Source organism: Tamandua tetradactyla, chromosome 4, assembly GCF_023851605.1.
Source record: "Tamandua tetradactyla isolate mTamTet1 chromosome 4, mTamTet1.pri, whole genome shotgun sequence".
Classification (NCBI taxonomy): domain Eukaryota; kingdom Metazoa; phylum Chordata; class Mammalia; order Pilosa; family Myrmecophagidae; genus Tamandua; species Tamandua tetradactyla.
Window position 1 is genome coordinate 191562762 of NC_135330.1, and position 25203 is coordinate 191587964.

At 34.4% G+C, this 25203-nt stretch overlaps 1 protein-coding gene across 6 annotated transcripts in view; it reads left to right on the top strand.

The window, feature by feature from the left end:
• Positions 1 to 25203, top strand: part of CDK8 (cyclin dependent kinase 8) — a 155845-nt gene that overhangs the window by 83497 nt on the left and 47145 nt on the right. For 3 of the 6 annotated variants that reach the window (XM_077158890.1, XM_077158891.1, XM_077158894.1), the window contains 3 exons: positions 5048 to 5123; positions 13730 to 13840; positions 17706 to 17846. In XM_077158890.1, the coding sequence (XP_077015005.1) occupies positions 5048 to 5123; positions 13730 to 13840; positions 17706 to 17846 (328 nt within the window). Of the gene's footprint in view, positions 1 to 2594; positions 4565 to 5047; positions 5124 to 13729; positions 13841 to 17705; positions 17847 to 25203 lie in introns of those variants that run through there. The other 3 variants (XM_077158892.1, XM_077158893.1, XM_077158895.1) reach the window with 3 other exon arrangements.

The window sequence follows — 25203 nt, forward strand, 5'->3', positions numbered from 1 at the left end:
AGCTCCCAGCCGGCCCGGAAAACCCGCCCGTGAGGGGGGGGGCACCGGCCGCCAGCCACCGCAGCTTGGGGAACTCGCCTCTCCGAGTCTCTCAGCCGGACCGGGAAGGAGGGAGGAAGGGGTGCCGTCCGCCAGCTGCCGTGTCTCGGGGAAGCGTGCGCCGCTCGGGGACCTCACTGCAGCGGAGTCATGTAGCCAGTCCAGCCGGTCCAGACTGGGGTACACTGTGTGTTCGGTCTCTGTCGTGGCTCCGGGAGCTGTTCTGTACTGTTTCTAGTTATTTAGTAGTTGTTCTGGAGGAGAAACTAAGACGTGCGCACCTTACTAAGCCGCCATCTTCTCCGGAACTCCTGTTTTCAGTAGTTTTGATGAAGGGAACTTACTGTCATTAAGATTCCTCTGCTGCCTTTGCCCAAAGAGACTTGAAGCAATGGTCTCCTTCAGAACTGGCCCCCAGACATCTGAAATAACAGATCAAAAGTAGTGATCTGGGATCAGACCACACACTGTTGGAGTTTGCAGGTCTAGATCTTGTACCAGCAAGCTACAGCAGTAGTCCATGCTGCAGTTCCTATTGCTACCCACTGTGGGGTTGGGGAAAGGGGGATGACAGTCACTGCAGGGAGGGTGGAACTCACTGGTATTTATGGCATTTTACTAGCCTCTTCCTTCTGCTCCTTCCTGGATGATGCATAGTATTCCTCTAGACTCTGGATTTTCAAAATAGTTGATTCAGACAATTCCTGGCAGTATAGTAGTTGTTTTGGTGGAGGGACTTATTCCTGCAGCCTGCTACTCTGCCATCTTCCTACAGTCCTCTCATGTATTTTTAATGTAATGGATCTTCATAGTGCTTTCCTAGAAAATATGTTATAAAGCTAATTATCATGAAATAACTTTTTCCCATGGAAGTAATGTAATTGAAATTTGCTGTCTTTGCTAAAGATTTCATATAAAATATGTTGTAAAACCAAAGATGAAGCAATGTAAGTTTCAGTTATAAGTTTTAAAAATATATAATATTAAATGGACTTGAATTGATTTTACAATAAGTCGTTCATTTGTTCAATCAAATCTTAACTGCTCAAGTCTGGAGCTCTACCACCCACCCTTACTATTAGCATGTGACCTCATTTCCCTTCAGAAAAAAATGAAAGCCTTCAGAAGGGAACTCCCTCAGCTTCTTGTTCCTGAATTTATCAATTTCTTTCTGTCTGTATCCATCCTTTCGTCTCTCCCTCTTCTTCCTTGTTTTGGTTTACTAAGGCTGCCAGAGTACAATATATCAGAGATGGACTGGATTTTATAAAGGGGTTTTATCAAATTACATTTATTAAATTTACTTTTACAGTTCTTAAAAATTCCATGAAAATGTCCAAATTAAGGCACCAAGAAGAGGTTACATTCATTCGAGAAAGGCTGATGTCCATCTGGAACACCTCCATCAGCTGGGAAGGCATTGGCATCTGCTGGTCCCTTGCTCCTGGACTCCATTGTTTCAGCCTCTGTTCCCTGAGATTTTCTTTCCAAGTGTCTGTTGTCCTTTACTTAGCTTCTCTGGGTGTTGGCTTGCTTAGCATCTCATGGGAAGACACATGGCAGCATCTCGTGGGCTCCTTATCTCCAAATGTCTGGATTGGTGTTGGCTCTAAATCTTTCTCTGTGAGCTCTTTTAAAGACGCCAGTAAACTAATCAAGACCCACCCTGATTTGATTGGGCAGAGTCATAGCTCCATCTATTCAAAAGTTCATGATCTCTCAGTCTAAGCCCAACTCTGCAAGTGAAATCATTGTCTTCCCCCCCCCCCCCCCCACATGGGATATGACATCCAGGGATGAAAGTCTCCGTGGTGGCTTGGGAGATGACTCCCAGGGATGAGTCCAGCCCTGGCACCTGGGATCAACAATTCCATCCTGACCAAAAGGGGGAAAAGAAGTGTAACTAGTAAAGTATCAGTGGCTGGGAGAGTTCAGATAGAGTTGAGAGGTACTCTGGAGGTTGCTCTTACTCAAGCTTCTGTTAGACATTGCTGCCTATCATAACTTGCCAAATCCCAACCAGAGGACCATTCCAGCCAATTCTAAAGAACAGCTAGGACAATACGTAAGATTCCAAAAGGGTTCCACACACTAGAGTAACTTTCCAGAAACCTACAACCTCCAGATGGGTCCCTGGACCAGCTAAGTCCTGTAACCTAGAGGGCCCAACCTCTCTAGAACATCAGATAGTTCCATCCCCCTACCCCATATTATCGACAGACCCTTCCAAAATAAAAATGTTCGAATAGCCATAGCCCAAACACACCAAAAGAGAGAAATAGAAAGATAAAAGGTGATGGTGGAGTCATACAGAGAAGATAGGATTTAACTAAGGAAAATGATTGCTGAACCATTAAATTGATTATCTCTTTTAGTCTCCAGTCTCTCAGAGTAGCTAAAAGTAAAAGCCTAAAATTGTTGAATTGTAACCCATATCAAACTCTGAAATATGTTCTACAACTAATTGTGGTGCAGTGCTTTGAAAGTTATTGGGTTTTTTTTTTGTATATATGTTATTTTTCACAAAAAAACTGTAAAAAGTTTATTGTGATGATAAAAAATATTTAAACCTTCTAGTCTCCTATATTGTGGAGCAGCTAGAAGGAGAAATTTGAGACGATAGTATGGTAGCCCATGACAAACTCTGAGATCTGTCCTGTAACTACTTGTTGAAGAGCACTTTGAAAACTGTTTGCTTTTTTCCTTCTTTGCTTTGTATGTAATATTATACATTAAAAAAGTTGGAAAAAAAAGTTCATGCCCACAATTGAGTGGATAACTTACCATGGAAACAATCTAATCAAAACGTTCCACTTTAAACAAGGTCTATGCCCACAAGATTGGATCAGAATTAAAGGGCATGGCTTTTCTGGGTACATAACATTTTTAAACCAGCACAGTCCTATTATAATGGAAAAAGTATTTACCTGGTATCTTAGTGTCTTTGTTCTTTTAGGTTTTGTTTGTTTATTTCCCCTCTCTCCTATATCTCAGTTTCATTTCTCTGGGTTTTACCTGTCAGAATTTAAACATACTCATCTGTTCCATCTTAAAAATATAATTATTCTTTAGCTTTGCATCTTCTTCCAGCTACTGCCTTATTTTCTCCCCTTCAAAAAATTGACTACATTTGTTGTCTCAGTTTACTTATGTCCAATTCATTCCTCAGTCTTCTGCAATGTAGACCTTCCCACTACACTTCTGCAGTTATTTTTGTCTAGTATCAACTGGTGACTTCATCATTGCTAATTCAGTGGGCATTTTTCAGTCCTTACCTTACTAGACCACTCTGCAGTTTTTGATAGTTTTTACCATTCTGTCCTGTTTTGAAAATTTTTTCTTGATGCACTTTTTCCGCTAAGATTTATCAAAGGTACTGCAAAGTTCACCTATCCAAAGTGGACCCATCACCTTCCTTTCACCCCAAATGTCTCCGTCTTGTGTATTTCTTATTTCAGTGAACAATTTTGCCATTAACCTGTTGCTTGAACTTGAACTATCTGTGACTCCTCGCTCTTCCTTACCTACAGGATTCACCAAGTGCTATCAGTACTGCCTCTTTCTCTGCAGTCTCTCTGTGTAGCCACCACCTTTTTTAGCAGCAGCCACCATCATCTGTCACCTGAATAATTTTAGTACTAATTACTTTTAACTCATCTTTCTGCCACCTGTCCTTATTTACTTCTAAACATCCGCAGGTACCCAAAGATACTTCTCCCAAATAAAATGTAATTGATATTTCTTGTTAAAAGAACCCTTTAATGGACCGTTCCTTGTTGTTCTTGAAGTTAAAAGACCTTCATGTTCTGGTTCCTAATTACATATCCAGCCTCATGTCCTGTTGCGTACTGTGTCCATTTCTCCTTCAAATGCTTTTCTGTCTCTTCATGTGCCTTCATACTGTGTTCCTCCTTTAATGATACACACACACACACATGCATACACACATACATCCACCTATATCAGCAGTTCTCAAAATGCCATCTGGAGCCACTTAGCTGTCTCCAAGATCCTTTCAGAGGGTCTGCAAGACTTATACTATTTTTCATATTAATACTAAGACATTATTTACTTTTTTCACTCTTATGAGTGCACAGTGGATTTTTTTTGGGGGGGGGGCAACATAATGCCATTGCCCTGGGCCATTGTTCTGATGGCTAATGGAGAAGTGCTTGTACAATTTTATATTTTAAAATTTCCCATTTTTAAATTCCAATAGGGTAAATAGTGATAAATATAATCCACACAAACAGAAGCTCTTCAGGGTCTTCAGTAATTTCTAAGAGGCCAAAGGGTTCCTGAAACCAAAAAGTTTGAGAGCTGCCATTTAGGCCTTAGTCAGATGGTGTTTGTTGTGGTACATCTTCTACCCCAGCCTTTAATCTCTGCTTGTCCTGCCATAGCACTTATCATGTTGCATTATGATGGACTGGTTGTTCATTTATCTTGGCCAGGAGACTCAGAAGGCTCCTGAAGAGAAGAGCTCTATTGTATCCCCAGTACCTAGTACAGCTTTGGATATGTAGTAAGTGTCTCACTGAAAACATGTTGAGTGATTTGGAAAGTATTTGGAGGCTTTCCTAAGTTACTAATTAGATTATGATGACTATAAGATGTACTTTAGCAGTACATTCATTTCTTAACTTTTTTTGACCCACTAATATCCAAATAGGTCTTAGAAAGCAGGTTTTATTTTATGTGTCTGTATATTAACATACACACATGCATACCTCCCTAGAGAGGAGGTGTACTGAGAGTCAGCAGTTCTATATCTAAATCTTGGTCTCCTACAGATAGCCATGGAAACAAAGAAAAATCTTGGTATTCCTCTTAATTTAATTTCCCTCATCTTTCAAATAATGGAATTGGACTAGGTTATCTTTCTGTATGGCATTATGTGATTATGGGAAAGGTGTGACGTATATATCAAATATGTGATTTGTATTTATATATATTGCTTTATCAATGTAGTTCTATCTGTATATTAAAATAACTTTGTTTTTTATAGGAAAGATGATAAAGACTATGCTTTAAAACAAATAGAAGGAACTGGGATCTCTATGTCGGCATGTAGAGAAATAGCAGTAAGTGATGTTCTTTTTATACTCTTTATTATCAACTGACTTATGAGTGCCAACTGTGTAGTTCTCTGAATTGTGTTTGTCACATATCCATTAATTGAAAGCTAGTAAATATTTTTCATAGCAACTATATAGGAACATATATTTGTTATTTAAAGAGAAATAAAGGCAGCATGTAGTTCTAACAAAAGTTTTTACGTAAATTCATTTACATGGGGTTAAGTCAAACAGTTGTCTCAAGTAAATATTTTTCCAACACAATGTCACTAAATAGTTAATGGCCCAGTTATTCTTATTTCATTGAGTACAGTAGTATGTTAGTACATATAAAATTGATGTTTCTAGGATGGGATTAATATTGTTAGGTGAACTTAAAATGAAATAGTGTGTTACTTGATTTTCATTGATTCTGTGTTCATTTGGGTATGTAAAAATATGTGCCTTTTTCTTTTGGAAGCATAGCTTTCCATATGGTGATTAGAATCTCTTCTTGAATCTAAAAGGGAAGTATTCTTCATGTTAATACATGATTTAATAGTTATCCAAACATGCAGGCTGAGCATTATTACGTCTTTGAGATTTCACTTCATTTTTTTTAAACATTTTTATTGTATAGTATAACATATATACAAAGCAAAGAAATAAAAAACAGTAGTTTTCAAAGCACTCTTCAACAAGTAGTTACAGGACACATTCCGGAGTTTGTCATGGGCTACCATATGATCTTCTCAATTTTTTCCTTCTTGCTGCTCCAGAATATAGAGGCTAGAAGGCTTAAATTTTTTTTTATCATCATAATAAACTTTTTTCCTTCTTCTTTTGTGAAAAATAGCATATATACAAAAAAGCAATAAATTTCAAAGCACAACACCATAATTAGTTGTAAAACATATTTCAGAATTTGACATGGGTTGCAATTCCATGATTTTAGGTTTTTACTTCTAGCTGCTCTAAGATACTGAAGACTAAAAGAGATATCAATTTAATGATTCAGCATTCATATTCATTTGTTAAAGCCTATCTTCACTGTATAACTCAACTATCACCTTTGATCTTTCCATCCCTCTCTTTAGGGGTGTTTGGGCTATGGCAATTCTAAATTTTTCATATTTGAAGGGTCTATCACTAATATGGGGTAGGGAGATGGAACTATCTGATGTTCTGGAGAGGTTGGGCCCGCTAGGTTTCAGGACTTATCTGAACCAGGGGCCCATCTGGAGGTTGTAGGTTTCTGGAAAGTTACTCTAGTGCAAGATTCCTTGTGGAATCGTCTGTATCACCCTAGTTGTTCTTGAGGATCGGCTGGAATGGTCCTGGTTGGAGATTGGCAGGTTATGATAGGTAGCAAGGTCTAACTGAAGCTTATGTAAGAGCAAGAGATTTCACTTCATTTTAACTGTTGTAAAGCTTTGGGCCCAAACTTGTTGTCTGTGGTTTAAATCAGAATATTCCAGTATGTATGTTGTAATCTTTCTTTCATTTGTGTTAGACCTTATCTACCCTTAATTTTATGCTGTTATAATCTGAAACCATTAATTTAAATGATTTGCTCTTTTAACAATTTCTGTAACAATGAGTTTTCAATCAACAGTCAGTTCTTATTTACCATGTTGACAGTCATGGAATATATGAAAGTAAGGAAAAACAGAAAAAGTCAGGGTCCCTGGCCTCAAGTATTTACATTCTGCTGAGAAAAGAGACTTGTAAATTTTATAGTAAGGACAGTATGCCAAATCCTATGATAGAAATGTGCAGGGGGTGGGGAGAGGGTGTATATTAAACTAGAGTAGAACAGGGAGGGTTCAGGTTTTGGAGAACATGCAAGAATTCCTTCCATGAGGAAAGAGTAGGGATGAAATGGAGTGCATTCTTAGCCAAAGGTACTTCATGTTGGAAAATGTATTTCATTTTAATTTGTCAGGACTTCAGTATCTAGTACTGTATGTACACTAGTCAGTTTTAAAGGGTTAAAGGTTTTAGAAGTCAGGATCATGACAGGAAGAGAGTACAGGGAGCTTTCAGAATGCTAGTTATGTTCTGGTTCTTGCTCTTTTTGCTGTGGGTCTAGTTAAATGATTTAGTATATGAATATTCATCAAGTTTTATACTTAATGAGTGTATGGGCTTTTTTTCTGTGTTTATTATACTTCATAAACAAGTTTTAGAAATAAAATTTCATTCAATTCAGGGACAGACTTTTTTTTTTATTTAAAATACCAAGAAACACCAAACAAATGCAAACATTTGTAACTTTTGATCATTCAGTTCTACATACATAATCAGTAATTCACAATATCATCACATAGTTGCATATTCATCATGATCATTTCTTCAAACATTTGCATCTATTCAGAAAAAGAAATAAAGAGAAAACAAAAAAATTCATACATACCATAACCCCCACCCCTCCCCCTCACCCATCACCAGCATTTCACTCTAAATTTATTTTAACATTTGTTCCCCCTATTATTCATCGTTAGTCCGTATGTTTTACTCATCTGTTGATAAGGTAGATAAAAGGAGCATCAGACACAAGGTTTTCAGAGTCACACAGTCACATTGTGAAAGCTATATTGTTATATAATCATCTTCAAGAAACATGGCTACTGGAACACAGCTCTACATTTTCAGGCAGTTCTCTCCACTACATCTTAACTAACAAGGTGATATCTATTTAATGCGTAAGAATAACCTCCAGATAACCTCTGTACTCTGTTTGGAATCTCTCAGTCATTGACACTTTGTGTCATTTCACTCTTCCCCCTTTTGGTCGAAAAGGTTTTCTCAATCCCCTGATGCTGAGTCTCAGTTCATTCTAGGGATTTTCTCAATTCCTTGATGTTGAGTCTCAGCTCATTCCAGGATTTCTGTCCCATGTTGCCAGGAAGGTCCACACCTCTGGGAGTCATGTCCCATGTAGACGGGGGGGGGGGGGGAGGGTGGTGAGTTTGCTTGTCATGTTGGCTGGAGAGAGAGAGGCCACATCTGAGCAACAAAAGAGGTTCTCTTGAAGATGACTCTTAGGCCTAATTTTAAGTAGGCTTGACCTATCCTTTGTGGGATTAAGTTTCATATGAACACACCCCAAGATTGGGGGCTCAGCCTATAGCTTTGATGTCTGCACTGCTTGTGAGAATATCAAGAATTCAACTTGGGAAGTTGAATTTTCCCCCTTTCTCATCATTCCCTGAAGGGAACTTTGCAAGTATTTTTTTACTCACTGTTCAAATCACTCTGGGATTTATCGGGGCATCACCCTGGACAAACCAACAAAATCTCAAGGTTCTGCATACTTTATGGTGAGAAACAGACTTATTTTTGCATATATGTTGATAACTAAATGCAGTTAAACACAAAAATGGAATATAAAAGCCAATTTTAAAAATGCTTTATCATTATGTTTCAAAGAACTTTTTAATTTTCATGAAGTCTCATTAACAATTTTTTCCTTTTATTAGTTATTGCTTTCTGTGTCTGACTGAAGAAATCTTTGCTACCCTCTGATTATGAAAATATCCCCTATGTATTCTTCTGAAAACTTTATAATTTTACTTTTTTTTCTTTCGGCCTGTACTATATCTCAGTTAATTTTTGTTTTGATATGATGTATGGATTGAGGTTTCCCCCATTTTCCCCACACCTGTATGAATATATAGTTGTTGCAACATCATTTTTTGAAGATTTTCCCCACCAAAGAATTCCTTCGGCACCTTTTGAAAACCAAATGACTGTGTTAAGTGTGGATCTATTTCTGGGGTCCCTGTTCTGTTTGAATGAGCTCTTTGTTTAACCTAATGCCAATACTAGATTATCTTTTTTATTTATTTATTTTTATTATCAAATCAAAATGGCATACATTTATAATCAGTGACTCACAATATCATCACATAGTAGTATATTCATCGTCATGATCATTTTCTAGAATATTTGCATTATTCCAGAAAAAAAGATAAAAAGAAAAACTTCATATGTATCGTACCCTGTTCTAGTTTGCTAGCTGCCAGAATGCAATATACCAGAAACAGAATGGCTTTTAACAAGGGAAATTTAATAAGTTGCTAAGTTTACAGTTCTAAGGCCAAGAAAATATTCCAATCAAAACAAGTCTATAGAAATGTCCAATTTAAGGCATCTGGGGAAAGATACCTTGGTTCTAGAAGGTTGATGAAGTTCGGTGTTTCTCTCTCAGTGGGAAGGGCACATGGCAAACATGGCAGCGTCTGCTGGCTTTCATGTGGCTCTACCAAAAGGGACTCTCTCCAGTGTTTCCTCTTTTAAAGGATTCCAGCAAACAACTCCACCCTCAGTGGGTAGAGGCACACCTCCATGGAAATGATCTAATCAAAAGTTACCATCCACAATTGATTGGGTCACATCTTCATGGAAACAATCAAAATACTCCCAACCAGCAATATTGAATGAGGATCAAAGGGCATGGCTTTTCTGGGGTCCACCACAGATTGAGACCAACCGGCACATACCTTTACCCCTCCCTCTCGCTGACCACTAGATTTCCCTCTACTCAATATATTTTAACCTTTGTTCCCCCTATTTTTTTTTCTATGCCCCTTACCACTCCCTTTCATTGTTCACTATATTTCAAGCTACTCAATTTATTTTTAACCTTTGTTCCCCCTATTATTTATTTATAATCCATATATTTTTTTACTCATCTGTCAATTTCATAGATAAAAGGAGCTTCAGACACAAGGTTTTCACACTCATAGTCGCATTGCATAAACTGTATCATTATACATTCATCTTCAAGAAACATGGCTACTGGAACACAGCTCTACAGTTTCAGGTACTTCCCTCTAGCCTCTTGAATACACCTTAAACTAAAAAAGGGGTATTTATAAAATGCATAAGAATAACCTCCAGGATAACCTCTAGAATTTCTGTCCCACGTTGCCAAGGAGGTTTACACCCCTGGGAGTCATGTAGAGAGGGGGAGGGTGGTGAGTTTGTTGTCGTGGTGGCTACTGGCTAGAACTCTCACACAGTGTTGAAGAATAGTGAGCATAGGCTTCTTTGACTTGTTCCAGTCTTGGGGGAAAATGTTTTCAGTTTTTCATTATTAAGCATATAATGTTAGCTATAGGTTTTTTATTGATCAGGTTTAGGAATTTCCCCTCTATTTCTAGTTTTCTGAGAGTTTTTTTCATGAGTGGTATTGAATTTTATGAAATGCTTTTTCTACTTATATTGAAATGACCATATAGTGCTTATCTTCTTTTCTGTTAAATTGGTATATTTTGTTGATTAATTTCCTAATGTTGATCAAGTGTTGCACTCCTGAGATCATCCCTACTTGGTGCATATGTAGCTAGATTTGGTTTGCTAATATGTTGTTAAGGACTTGTAAGTATATGATTTTGAGGGCTGTCTGTCTGTAGTTTTCTTTCTTGTAATGTCTTAGCATTTGCAATCAGGGTTGTGCTGTCCTCATGAAACAAGTTTGGCAGAATTTCTTCACCCTCTGTTTTTGGGAAGAGTTTGTGTCCCATTGGTAGTTTTCCTTCTACAAATGTTTGAAAGAATTCATCAGCTGATATTGTTTGCTCTTTAGATTTTAGATTTTATACTTGTTTATTAAGTTTTATTTTTAATGTAATTTGTCCATTTCATTTAGGTTGCCTTATTGTAACAAAGTTAAGGATAATATTCCCTCATTGTCCTTTACTATGTATAGGTTCTCTAGTGAGATCCTTTTTTCATTCCTGATATCAGTAATTTGTATTTTCTGTTTTTTTTCCCCTTTGTCAGTCTAGCTAGTGGTTTATCAGTTTTGGTGATTGTAGTAGTTAGGTTTAGGTGTCAACTTATGGGTGATAATGCCCCGTTGTTCTGTTTCTGTGGACTTAAATCATTAGTGTGTGAAATCCATCTATGGTAATTACATTTGTGGTTGTCTAAGGGCAGTGCCTTCCACAATGAGTGAGGTTTAATTTAGTTAGCTGGAGCTTTAAATGAGAGAGATCAGAAGAGAGCTCAGCAGCTCAGCATACCTCATCTCAGCACTGCCAACTCAGCCTAGATATTTGGAGATGCAGAAAGGAATTGCCCCAGGGAAAGCCGTTTGAACCCAGAAGTCAGGAGAGAAGGCCAGCAGATGTCCCCGTGCACCTTCCCATGTAATAAAGAGCCTCAGATGAAAGCCAGCTGCCTTTCTTCTGAAGCACTATAAATTTTTAAATAATAAATCCCCTTATTAAAGGCCAGTCCATCTTTGGTGTGTTGCACTCTGGCAGCTTTGGCAAACTAAAACAGCGATCTTTCTACAGAACCAAATTTTGGGTTGGTAAGTGTTCTCTGCTGTTTGTTTTCTTTCATTGATTTCTGCTTCTAGCTTTATTATTTCTTTCCTTCTACTTACTTAGGGTTTACTTTTATTTTTTATCTTCTTATGGCAGAACCTTAGGTCATTGATTTTTAAACTATATATATTTTTTTCTGATATAGCCTTATAAAAGGTATTGAAGTCAGAAATTCTGAGACTTTTTCACATGGCTAATCCTGTATTTGGAGTACATTGGGAAGGTACTATGTAAGTCTACCTTAACTAGTAAAGACATAATATGAGACTTCATAAGAAGCTATTTTTTTGTTTTCATCACTCTTGTTTTTGCTTTTTGCTTGGCAAGGGTGGAGGTGATTTTTTTTTCTTTTTTTTTCCCTATTTATTTTTTTTTTATTAATTAAAAAAAATTAACTAACGCAACATTTAGAAATCATTCCATTCTACATATGCAATCAGTAATTCTTAATGTCATCACATAGGTGTATGCTCATCATTTCTCAGTACATATGCATCGATTTAGAGAAAGAAATAGCAAGACAACAGAAAAAGAAATAAAATGATAACACAGAGAAAAAATAAAAATAAAAAGTACAAAAATATATAAGAAAAAAAAAAAACAAAAAAAAACAAACAAAAAAAAACTATAGCTCAGATGCAGCTTCATTCAGCGTTCCAACATAATTACCTTACAATTAGGCAGTATTGTGCTGACCATTTTTTTTTTTTTTTTTTTTAGAAATCATACCATTCTACATATGCAATCAGTAATTCTTAACATCATCACATAGATGCATGATCATCATTTCTTAGTACATTTGCATCGGTTTAGAAGAATTAGCAACACAACAGAAAAAGATATAGAATGTTAATATTGAGAAAAAAATAAATAAAAGTAATAATAGTAAGAACAAAACAAAACAAAACAAAAACCTATAGCTTGGATGCAGCTTCATTCAGTGTTTTAACATGATTACTTTACAATTAGGTATTATTGCGCTGTCCATTTTTGAGTTTTTGTATCTAGTCCTATTGCACAGTCTGTATCCCATCAGCTCCAATTACCCATTATCTTACCCTGTTTCTAACTCCTGCTGAACTCTGTTACCAATGACATATTCCAAGTTTATTCTCGAGTGTCGATTCACATCATTGGGACCATACAGTATTTGTCTTTTAGTTTTTGGCTAGACTCACTCAGCATAATGTTCTCTAGGTCCATCCGTGTTATTACATGCTTCATAAGTTTATCCTGCCTTAAAGCTGCATAATATTCCATTGTATGTATATACCACAGTTTGTTTAGCCACTCGTCTGTTGATGGACATTTTGGCTGTTTCCATCTCTTTGCAATTGTAAATAACGCTGCTATAAACATTGGTGTGCAAATGTCCGTTTGAGTTTTTGCCCTTAATTCCTTTGAGTAGATTCCCAGCAATGGTATTGCTGGGTCGTATGGCAATTCTATATTCAGCTTTTTGAGGAACCGCCAAACTGCCTTCCACAGTGGTTGCACCATTTGACATTCCCACCAACAGTGGATAAGTGTGCCTCTTTCACCGCATCCTCTCCAGCACTTGTCATTTTCTGTTTTGTTGATAATGGCCATTCTGGTGGGTGTGAGATGATATCTCATTGTGGTTTTGATTTGCATTTCTCTAATAGCCAGGGACATTGAGCATCTCTTCATGTGGTGGAGGTGATTTTTAACTGGATAGATTATTAGGGCCATTTTTCTTTATTAAGTGAGAATAAAATAGGGAAATACAACATTTTATGTATAAGCATATCATTTTAGAGGATGAGAAAGGTAGAACTCATGAAAATGTTCTGTACTTGGTGGCTTCTACGTGCATAAGTTCTTATTTCATTAATGTGTGAAAAAAGTACAAAATTATGATCAGCTTTACTATGTAATTTAAATTCTTGAAGAATCAGTTACCATATCTCTCAGTTACATGTCTCTACTGATCTGATATTTCATGTTGATGAATTTTGTGTTTTCCGGCATTGTAATTATTTAAGCCTTTGATATTTGTAAAAAGGAATTGCAAGCTACAGGTTTAAGTTCAGTTGTTTTGTGATGTCAAAACACAGCTTTATTCAATTATATTTTTTCAGTATATTTTCCCCACAGATTTTCCTCTTGTTGCTGCTGCTCCTATGTAGATATCTCACAATTGTGTGTGTGCTTATTAGATTTCTAACAATGAAAACCGTTGGGTTTATATTGCCTTTGAATTACAAAACAGTGTGGTTTTTCAACATTTTTGTGAAAAAAAAATTTTAATGGATCCCCTTTGTTTTGCAGTTACTTCGAGAACTTAAGCATCCAAATGTCATCTCTCTTCAAAAGGTGTTTTTGTCTCATGCTGATAGGAAAGTCTGGCTTCTATTTGACTATGCTGAACATGACCTCTGGGTAAGGTGGATTGCTGATAGACCAGGAGCCATTGGTAAAGGGTTGTTAAAGGTGACTGTAACAATTAGGAAATGTCCATTTTTATAATAGAAGTCACCTCATAGAATGCGGTTGATGCATTATCAAGGGTCAGGTATTTTGCTTTGTGTTTTTACTTTCTGATCCTATCAGTTTCACCTTTCAAATAAGATACTAAAGAAAATGATAACTATGGATTTTTGATAAAATAAAAAATTAACTGCAATAATTATTTGTTATAAAATTTTGAAGCAGCCTGTTTCATTTTTACTCTGTAGAATAAAAAGATGGTATCATTGTGTAGGGGGACGAATGTTATATTTAGAAGATGAAACTGAGATCTAATTATGGTTCTGCTTGTTATTTGTCATGTGATGTTAGACAAGTCTCTTAATGGCTCTGAAGCTGTAGATTCCCAGTCTGTAAAATGTGATACTTTCCCTTTCTTTTTTACAAGGCTTCCCTGAGGAGTAATTTTGTATTTGAAAAGTTTATAAACTAAATACAAATGTAGAAAAATATTGTTTATTGGTTATCATTCAATTGATTTTCACTGTTCTAATGTATTTATTATTTTCATCAGCAGTACTTCAATATTGTATCTACTCAAATTGAGCATACTCTTGTATGGGAAGAAGTTTTATGGAAGAGAGCTCTACTACAAAATGAGTTTGGCTTGAAAATCAGATCCAGGATCTGTTGTGACTCTTAGTTATTTTGTTTTTGTCTGACTTATGATCAGAATATTTTTAGATACCTAGAATCAACTAAATATTTGAAGATTACTCAAAATTAAGTAATGACCAGTTTATTAGTTTAGCTGATACAGTGAAAAAAAAAATGCTATGTTGATGAAAATTACAAACTTAGAATTTAAATTCATCTTGTCTCAATTGCTGAAATACAGAAATCTGCCCTCAATCGTTTGCAGTTTACTGAACAGATGGTTTTTAAGATTGTTATTTATAAAAGTTGTGGGTATCACAAATTTACCCCTTTATTAAACGTAACAGATCATTTTGGAATGCGTTTGAGGATGAGACTTTCTAATACATATAATAAAAATCTGTAACAGGATAACCAAAATAAAAATAATTTTGAAACATTCACAGGACTTATATCCTGATCAACCTTGTGTGAAGAACACCTATTAATAGAGATTATACTTTAAAACAAAACATAACACAGAATCACCTTGAGTTAGTTCTTTAACAGCTGCTTCACTACAGTGAACAATGTATTTTTCCTGCTATTTAATAAAGTCTTTAAAACATTTTACTCTGTTTGCATACTGGCCTATATTTATTAATTTAGCATGTCAGTGCTTTTGTGAAATAAAACTTGTATGCTAATATCATTCTACAGTTCTGTAATGTCTTAGCTCCTTTTTCAGAAATCTTCAAAACAGTTTACGTTTCATTTGGTTGTGGTTCGTAAATGTATATACAAGACTTGAAATAAATCTATAGTAAATTCCACTAAAATTGTTTTAAAGTAAATTCACTTTCTGAAAATAGTAAAATAATTTCAAACTGTTTTGCTGACTTTGAGAATTAACCTCATTTTACATGATATAACTTTCCAACAAATTTCAAAAATTCAAACTTATCTGGGTTTCATATATTTTCAAATTCATAAGGACTATTTTCACTTTATTTATAGATACTTATATTCCATGCCTAATTGTGATTTAATTCAAACTACTTTTTTTTTTTAGAATATATCTAAACTGTAGTGTTTCACAATAGAAAATTTTCTTTTATGAAGCTGTCCAAGGTTCTTGTTGGTTATAAATTATATAAATATTTTTCCTTTCGTTAGACTTTAATTTCTGTTCTTTTATTTTAAAAGAAAGCTTATCAAATCAAATTGGGGTTCTGTTAATAGAAATTTGTTAAATCAGGGTGGCCAGTATTGAATGGAACATTTGTCATACAAGCTTAATATGAAATCAAATGATATAACCCAGAGTTAAGATAAAATTTCTAGGCTGGTTTATAAACAGGATTCGCAAATAAAATGCAACAGAGCCTAAGAGATAGTATTAGATTCAGTGTGATTTCTGGCCAGCATCTGTGTAATATTTAATTTTATGCCTAGGTAGCACATGCTTATACTTTAGCAAATTGTGGGTGCATGTAATGTTGCCAGATGTGAATAGATAGTGTATATTTTATTAATACTCATTTAAGCCAAAAAAGTAATTTTAATAAAAATCAAGCGATAATTCAGTTTACTGAAAGTTACCCTTTATCCACTTTATTTTCTTATTTTAATTGGTATTGAAGTAAATTGGCAAGAGTGAGGTTGCAGTGGGCAGCTAAACAGTTAAGTGAAAAGTCATTTTTTTAAATTACTTGTATTGATGAAATATCATGGTATATATACCATTTATTTGCTATATAGTCTGGAATATAAAGAAAATCAAAGTAGGAAATTTCTCCCACCCTGATTTTCTGTAGTTAAAAATATTGGTGTTATCTGAAGAAATGTACATAGAATCAGTTGATCAGCTTATCTCCCCCACATGTTTTTCCTTTCATTTAACACTGGCAGGTCTTTAATTTTTTTTTAATGTGTTCTCTATTTTTATTAAGCCTCAAGAGCCAATGGATCTTCTTCCCAAGGAGAACAGATTTAATCGTTACATTATATCTTAGGAGAGGTGACAAAGTATTTTAAAATCATTGAGGGTTGTAGCGCTATTTTGTTTGCCTGCTATTAAATAACATTGAAGAAAAAAAACAACAGTGTAATACTGCTATTAAGATACTAGCTAAACATACTACATATGGACTGACTGATACACTTTACCTTCCTACCAGATATTATAATATATATATATTTTTGTCATCAGTTATTTGTTATTCTTTACTCATGTCCCTTGCTCTTTCTATGTCATGAGCAATAGAAAATGAAACTCTTTTCTACTTTGCATTTCAAGAGTACTTAATATTTACTTTACAAGTACTGGTCAGGAATCTGCTATGTACAATATTTATGTGTCAGATATAACTATATGTATCAGATATAACTATAACGGTGCACAAGGCAGAGGTGGACTTTAGCTGACATATAGATTTTTCTGAAATTTAACAGTGCTTGAACTAAAATGAAGAAACCCATCAGAAGTGTTTGATACTTTAGATTTTGTTCCACTTGAGGTGCATATATTAATAAAGTGATTTTTGCATTCATAAAGTAATATTTTGTTTTACTGAATGTCTGGTAAATTAACATTATATCTAGAAAGCTCTGACAGTGGGTAGTACAAGACTGGGGTTTTTTTCTTCTTATCTCGATCTTTCCTATTTCTAAATATTTCCAATGTTATTCCAATATTGTTTCTTTATGCTTGTGTGTATTTTATTGAAATTTCTTCCCACTTGTTTTCTTATAACCCATGTGTCATCTATAGGCACCATACCTGTGGTATACCAGCCAGCCGACAGCATCTCTTAAAAAATGTTCTGTTTATTTTTTCTTTTTTTTTTTTATTTAATCCCTACAGAATAAAAAAGCTTCTGTTGGAAATTTCTACCAGATGAACAGGAATAACGTATGCTCTGAAAATGATTTCATTTTAATTATGCTTTTAAAATAAAATCACTATTTCCTATTTGTCTGTTGTAATAGTTTGTTTCCAAGATTTATATGCTTAGGAAATTGAATTTTAGCCCCAGTTATAGGAAATTTTGAAGTTACTTATGCAATTAAACAGAATGTGGAATGATAATTTCAATATCTTTTGGTATCCCTGAGTTTCTTTTTCTGTAAGGAAAATATTATGCATCAAATTATCTTTCCATCTTTTTTAAGCTTCTGTTGATATTTTCCTGTCTTTCAGCATATAATCAAGTTTCACAGAGCTTCTAAAGCAAACAAAAAGCCGGTTCAGTTACCTCGGGGAATGGTGAAGTCACTATTATATCAGATCCTGGATGGGATTCACTACCTACATGCTAACTGGGTGTTGCACAGGGATTTGGTAAGTTGATCTGTATTTGAGTTTAAACTAGAAAGTGGCATTGACAGTTGGATGCTTTTCTAGTTGTCTGTAGATACCAGTGCTTTTGATATGCTAAGACTGTAAGGCCTATAAATGTTATAGAGTGAGTGCTGCCTTCTCAAAACATAACCTAGCATTGTGCTTTTTGTATAATGCATCCTACTTCTTTGACATCTACTAGTTGGTAATATTTGCAGATGTAAGAGAGGGTACATTTGTTTTCTTAAAACTTTTGTTTTCTTTAGTCTGTAGATAAAGCATTGGTTTATTTTACATCGATTTGATGTCAAACTATGGAAATTGATATATTTTTGAATAACTTGAAAATAAAATTTTTGGAGCCTACTGCATAAGTTACATGTTAGGAAAGAAAAAATATTCATTTAATCTTCTCATTTTTTTAACCGTGTTATGTTGGTTAGCAATCTTTTGGTCAATAAGCCTTTGTTAATGTAATTGATATACATTATTGAGAGGGCTTGCTGTGTCCAAGTGTAATACATCTTCATGTATTTAGAAGCTTCAGAAATTGGCTGATTTTTAGTTTATGTGGCAAAATACTTTGTCTTTTTTTCCCCATCTGAAATATTTTTGTTAATTAAATCTTCATAGATTTTAATTACTTAACCCTTGAATTGCCCTTTCTTACTGTATAGTCACATTGTGTTTTTTCCTATCTGCAAACTTAATTTTTAATAGAATTATAACATTTTACTGTATAAACAGTAGATTTATAGAACAGGTATAAGACAGATAAGCCTGTAAGGGTGGAGCTAAGTTAGGAAAAAATTACTGCTTTTGAGCTACTGACCATTCTTATGATCTATACAAGAATAAAATTCTGTGACTAATTGGTATTTTTTTCCATAGAGTCAGTTTTGCCTACATTGTTTTAGATTTTCATTTTTTTGTAAATTATATTTTTAAATATATACGTTTATTGGGTAAATAAAAACTGATTTTTTTAAACTGGTATTTAGGTTTTTATGTTAATATTGTGTACTATACTTAATCTCATAATCTAATTAGCTATACAGGTGTACGTAATTATCAAATCTGATTCCTTTTTTCTCTTTTTTTATTAAGGCTCATTCTACTCATGTAGCTTAAATTTTCTCTGAAATAAAGATAGTATAGAATAGATCATTGCAGATGTCTGTCTGTTAGTGACGTGGAATAGGAGGGCGCATTCACCCCAGGTTTAGGCAACAACACTATCAGTAGATGGTTTTTCAAAAGTAATGAAAGAGACTAAAAATGATTGCTTCTTATACTCACTATATGTTGTCAATTCTGAACAATTTCTGTGATAAAACATTCCTTTTCAATGAGGCAAAGCACCCCTACTCTTCACTTCTGATACTCTTCTCTCTGTTGATAGTCTGTATATCCAAAGTGTTTTCCAAATTGTAATGTACAATTGTCTGCCACTGTTTCTTTTGGTTTCCCTGTTTGAAATGAGATCTCCTGTATTTTCTGTGCATGACTTCTCAGTGCCCATTCTAATCAGCTAAATGCTGTCTGTGTGTCTCAGGCACACAGAACCTGCTGAACCATTGTTGCATCATAGCATCTGCCCCTAATTTGACCTTACTGATTTAGGTGCCTCCCTCTCAAATTAGGCTTACAGAGAGGTCATTTATAACTCCTCAGTTCCTGAACGAAAAATTCATTATCATAATTATTTAAATGTGCCCGTCCTCCTGCCACTGAAATTTAAATTTTGGAGTTTTTTTGTATAGTTTTTCAACTATAGCTTCATAAGATATTGATATATATAGTAATAAAATATTCACTCTTAAGGACATTGTTCAGAAGTGATGTAAATATATAATATGACTTTTTAAAAATGCCTTCCCAAATATTTATTTTTTGCAGATGAAATGTTTACCGTATAAGAACAGGTGTAATTACTAGTTGTTTATATTCTTTGCTCCTTTTCTGTCAAATTTAGATACAATGTAGCAATTCCTACATAACAGATCTACATAGGTTTCTAATGTTAAGAATTGGACCACTTGATTGAGTTATTGATTTGCCAAAAAAGTTCATTCATGGCAGTCTTACCTCTAAGGTAGATAATTGGCAAGGACCCTCTAAAAACACTTAGTAATAACACCTCAGAATGCTTTTGAAAATTTTGTTTTAAAAATTTGGCTTCATTGTTAAAGGAAATATAAGTTTCAGGTGGTATGGCTATGAAGTTTTTTTGTTTAATATGTGTTAGTTGAGCTTTTGCAATCAATAGTCTTTAATATATAAAAATTTGTTTTGTCACTGTTAATCATCACATGGTTTGCAGATAGTAGCTGAGGTCTATCATCTGTGGGAAATAGAGATTTAATAATTCTAGAAGCCTTTTATTGGGCTAAGGGGGGTAAAATATGCGTATGTTTGGGTATTTTCCAGAGAGGAAACACATGCAGTATTTATTTGTATGAGGTAACTTATGGACTGTAACCAAATTTTTTAGGTTTAGAGCATTTAAGTAATGTTTTGTTTACATATGCTAGTTTGCTTATCCATGTTAACTGTTTGCTGTAAGTAGTGATGAATAGAAACCCAGATATGTGTATTATGCGTTAGGTTTGTTTTTTCCCCTGACTGCTCCCTTCCCCTTTGTTCTTTTATTCCCTTTCTCTCCTTAGGAAATGAAAACAGTTGACTAACAGTCTATAGTCCTGGTTCTAGCATTACTATCCTATGAAAATGAGTAAACAGAGGCACAAGTTGAAGTAATGGAGGGGCAGGTTTTCATTCTTTTTATTTTTTCAATTACCTACTTATGTAAAATGTAAGAATTGGGTTAAAGAGTATTAAGAATTTCTGCCCAGTACTATAAAGAAGAACTAACTGGGCAATATTAATGAAAACTTTAAAAGATATGTTCAAGTAATTCATAATAAGGAAAGATTTGAAGTCTGTTAGCCTGCTTGAATTGTGTTTGGTGGTTTTTCTTAGCCCAGTCAAAATAAACCTTGGCTTTGATTTGCCAATGGTGTCTGACCTCTTTTCTTAAAGTTAGTCCTCCAGAATAGAATTGAAACACACTAGCAAAGGGAGGAGAAGTTTACACTACCAGTGTCTGTGCTGTGACCGTTTTGAGAACATCCAGACCGGTTTGCTCTCTGTGACTGTCAGTGTGGTCTCTTTCAGTACAACTGATTATTTTTAATAAAACTTTCTAAATTTAGGAATGATTTTCTTGTGCAACTTGTGAAATTTCAATCAGCTGATTTTTCTTTTCCTAAGAAATATTTGGTGAAAGTAAAAATTTGAAACACAATATCAAATATATATGTATCCTAGTATCTGTGAATCCAGTTGAAATGATCTGTACAACAGTCTGACTCCAGCCTCCTTTTATTTCCTAGCTCACTCCTTAAGCTTAATTTCCAGTCAACGCAGAGTATGTTTTTCTGCCTTGCCTGTTTAAATCCCCTCCTCCCTTTATCTCCATCTTTTTAAATTCTGTTCATCCTTTAAAGCTCTGTTCATGCTCATCTGTAAAGCCCTCCCTGAATACCCTAGGGAAACAACAACGTTTATATCTAAAATCCTGTAGCAGTTGCTTTGAACTACCCATGGGGCACTTATTATTGCTGGTATTAGGCTCTCAGTTCCATTGTAACATCCTGAGGGCAAAAACTATTGCTTAATATTTGGTGCCTATCCTTCCCAGTGCCTAGCAAAAGAACTGTGTATGCAATATTGCTCACAATATTTGTTGAATGAATGAACTAGCTAGCTTGTAACAGAAACAAATGGTTTCTAACTATTTCTCTATAGGTTGTTTCTGGTAATACCTGCTGCTTCTTTCCATCTACAGGGACATATACACCCTACTGCATATTTGCTTTTTCTCACTTGGCTATGATTTCAGTAAAACAGTGTAAAAAAACTTTTCTTTTTCCGTTCATACTGTATTTTAAATCATTAAAGCAGCCTCCTTCTTTCTAAAAAGTACTCAGCTCTTAGTACTTTTCAAAGGCCTTCCAACTAATGATACGGAGCTGTTGATCTCTGATCACTTTCTTCCACTACCCAATATTTTTTTTCCACCAAGTGAACCTATTTGCATACGCTTTACCTGTTTATTCTGATGCTTTCTTTCTTTTTTTTTTTTTAAAAATCTTAAGGCTGGAATATCTGCATCATAGTTTGTTTGTTCTCCTCACTTTATCCAAAAAATATCTTAAAGTCCCTTCTTGTATATAATATTCTTTAATTGTGAATAAGGTGGCAATGCTTAACCTGTCTGTAAACATACCAGCTATTCTAAACATGCAATCTCATGTTTTACTTTTGATACTACTTTTGACTGTCTCAATATTGTCACAGTCTGAATTTTTAGTTAATGTTTGTTCAGTTTTTGGGGTGCTTTTGTTTTTTAATTTTCTGATGCACTTATTATCTACTGTATTTTATGCTTTTTGGTTCAAATATTTGTGCAACTATATCAGACAGACCATAGGAATGTTTACATTGAAATTATATGTCTTAAAGACTTGGGCTTTTGACATTTCTGAAAAAATTAATAGAAAGTACAGTAGTAGTTATATGACTGGCCTATTTGTCCTTTTTTGTCAAGTATATATCAAGTGCTCATATGGTTATTAATTTGTTCCACTTTTTAAAAATCTGATATCCAAAATTTCATTTTAATTATTTCCACAATGGTTTTATCATAATAATAGTCAACTTAGAACTAGCAGGCACTTGGGGTTGTATTATAGTCCTGGTGTACAAGATGGAGTAGAATACTAAGCGAGATATGCTATAGTAAAATATAATTTTTTGACGTAGTTTTTTTTTTCCCTTCAAGCTAACTTACAAGTCTGTATATCTGAAATTTGGAGTGTTTGGAGTATTGCAACTATCTGCTATTCATTTATGCCTGACCTAAACCCATTCGAAATCGTTTTTATGCCATTAAATTTTCTGGAAAATAAACCTCTACGGTAGTTTTCTCCGAAACATCCCAGTGGGGATGTATATGATAGTAGTTACGTAAGTGAAATAAATGAATGGGCCACTCCATACACATATTTAAAAGGTGCTGGAGCCCTTTCAGAGCTTTAACGTGACTTATAAAAGGAATTCATACTGCTGCTGTCTGCAGCTTATTTTAATTATATTGGGTAAATGAGATTTTGAATGGGAGTCATCTGGTGGGGCTTCATCTGGTGTAGGATGAGTTGGTTTCCCAGCAACCATTAAATATGATCAAATATGATCAAAATGCTTAGTAAATCATTGACTCAAACTCAGTTTCTTAGGTCCCGTTTTATCAAAGCATCCTATTATGTATTGATGCTAGCTTGATGAATTATTAGAGCAATTTAGTTTTTTTTTTCTATACAAACCTTCAAAATCTCAAGACCTATTCAAGATTCCATGTACTTATGGTGTTGGTTAAACTGTCCTGTCCATATAAGTTACATTAGGAAATGCACTAGTCAAAACTATAAATTTTGACCAAATATTTTTTGCTTTAGCCTCACACAGAAGTTGAAGTTTTAAAATATAAATGACAATCTAATTGCAACACCCTGTAATATTGACATTCCTTTTTCCTTCCTCATGCAAAAACATTTTTTAAATTTTTACATTTAATCACTGTCATTGTACGCTCTAGGCATTCATAAATTATATGATCTCAGTCTTTATCGTCTATCTTTCCTTCTGGTTTCGTATGTGCCCCAGCCCTCCTCCCTCTATCATTCTCACATTCAGCTTCATTTAGTGTAAGTATAATATTGTGCTGTAATCAGGTAGTATTATGCTATCCATTTCTGAATTTTTACAATCAGTCCTGTTGTACAATCTGTATTCCTAGCAGTTTAAATCTGGTTATTTTTTATTTTAGTGTTTGGCAAAGCGAAAAATTACCTGGTTTATTAGTTTTATTTAGAAACTAATGTTTGCTCATAGTTATGAGGCTTATTTTGACGTTATTTTCTTATTGTCTATTCAGCACTACCACTAATAAGTAACTTGCAGAACTGTAGCAAAACTGCATTACAGAATTCAGGGATTTTTCCTTGAAATTAGTGATTTTTAAATTACAGATTGTGAGCCATAGGGGGGTCAGGAATTCACACAACACATCAGCATTTTTTTCCAATAGAATAGAATAAAATAGAGGAAGTATGGAGAATATATCCTGTTGTAAAGGCAGGTAACTCTTGTACAAAGGTTTGTCTGTTTTACACGTTTAAATATATCTATTGCCATGTAATATCAAATGATTTTCTCTCTGTGGGTTTGTGGTCAAAAGATTTGAAAGCCATACTGCACTGCGCTTTTCCTAAAATGCCTTTAAGGAATTTGGTATAACTACGAAAGAAAACGTTAAGGGAAAAGGGAGTTAAGTCTTAAGAATACCTAGCTCCAAATTGAGTACTTTTAATGTTTTATGCAAACTTAGTGACATTGATGATAATGTTGATGAAAATCTTTTGAACAGAAGTAAGTCTTTAGGGTATGTATTTTTCTAAGTAGAGATTATTTATGGATGGTATAATTTCAGGCAGTTTTCATTTTCTTCCTTTAATGCTTTTCTGAATTGTCTCAGTAGTTTATAATTAATGTACATTATTGGTATAATCAGGAAAGAAAATAAAAATATTTTCATTTTGGACCAGAAAACTGAGGAACATGTTTACTTAGTCTCTTAATAAAATTAAACCATAATATTCCATGTAGTTTAGTGTCTTTCTTTTAGTTTATGTTAGTAAAGGATGGTTGTTACATTAAAACAACAAAGAAGCCATACGCTTTCTTTCTCTCTAAAAAGAGGTACCATCCAAGTCTTTAGAAGCAGAAAGGAACCTGAAGTTATCCATATGCTAAAAGCAGCAGAGTAACAAAGTAATTGAACAGCTGGGAAAAAAGGAACCTCCATTTCTAGACCTCTGTTCAACTGCTTTGTGCCCTTTATCTGTACTTTAGCTTCCTTGAAATAAGTGTTAGGAGCCTGTTCAAGTTTCTTTAAAATACAGCCTAATAAAAAATCATTTATAATTTTCAAATGATAATCTTGCTAATTACTTGAGAGTGCTTTATTTATTGGGAACTCCAGGGATTAAATTCAACTATAACTTTTCTCATTTGTTTAAATGGGTATTAGTAAAACCTGAAGATTGCATGCATAAAATTTAAGTTTGATGATAGAAATAACAACTGATTAAGGTAAACTTAATTGAGGCTTTCATTAATTTAGTTAATATGTTGAATATATATATTTACTTATCTTATAGTATATTTATCTTATAGTATATTTACTTAAATCTTATAGTATATTTACTTAAATGATCAATTGAGCATTTTTACC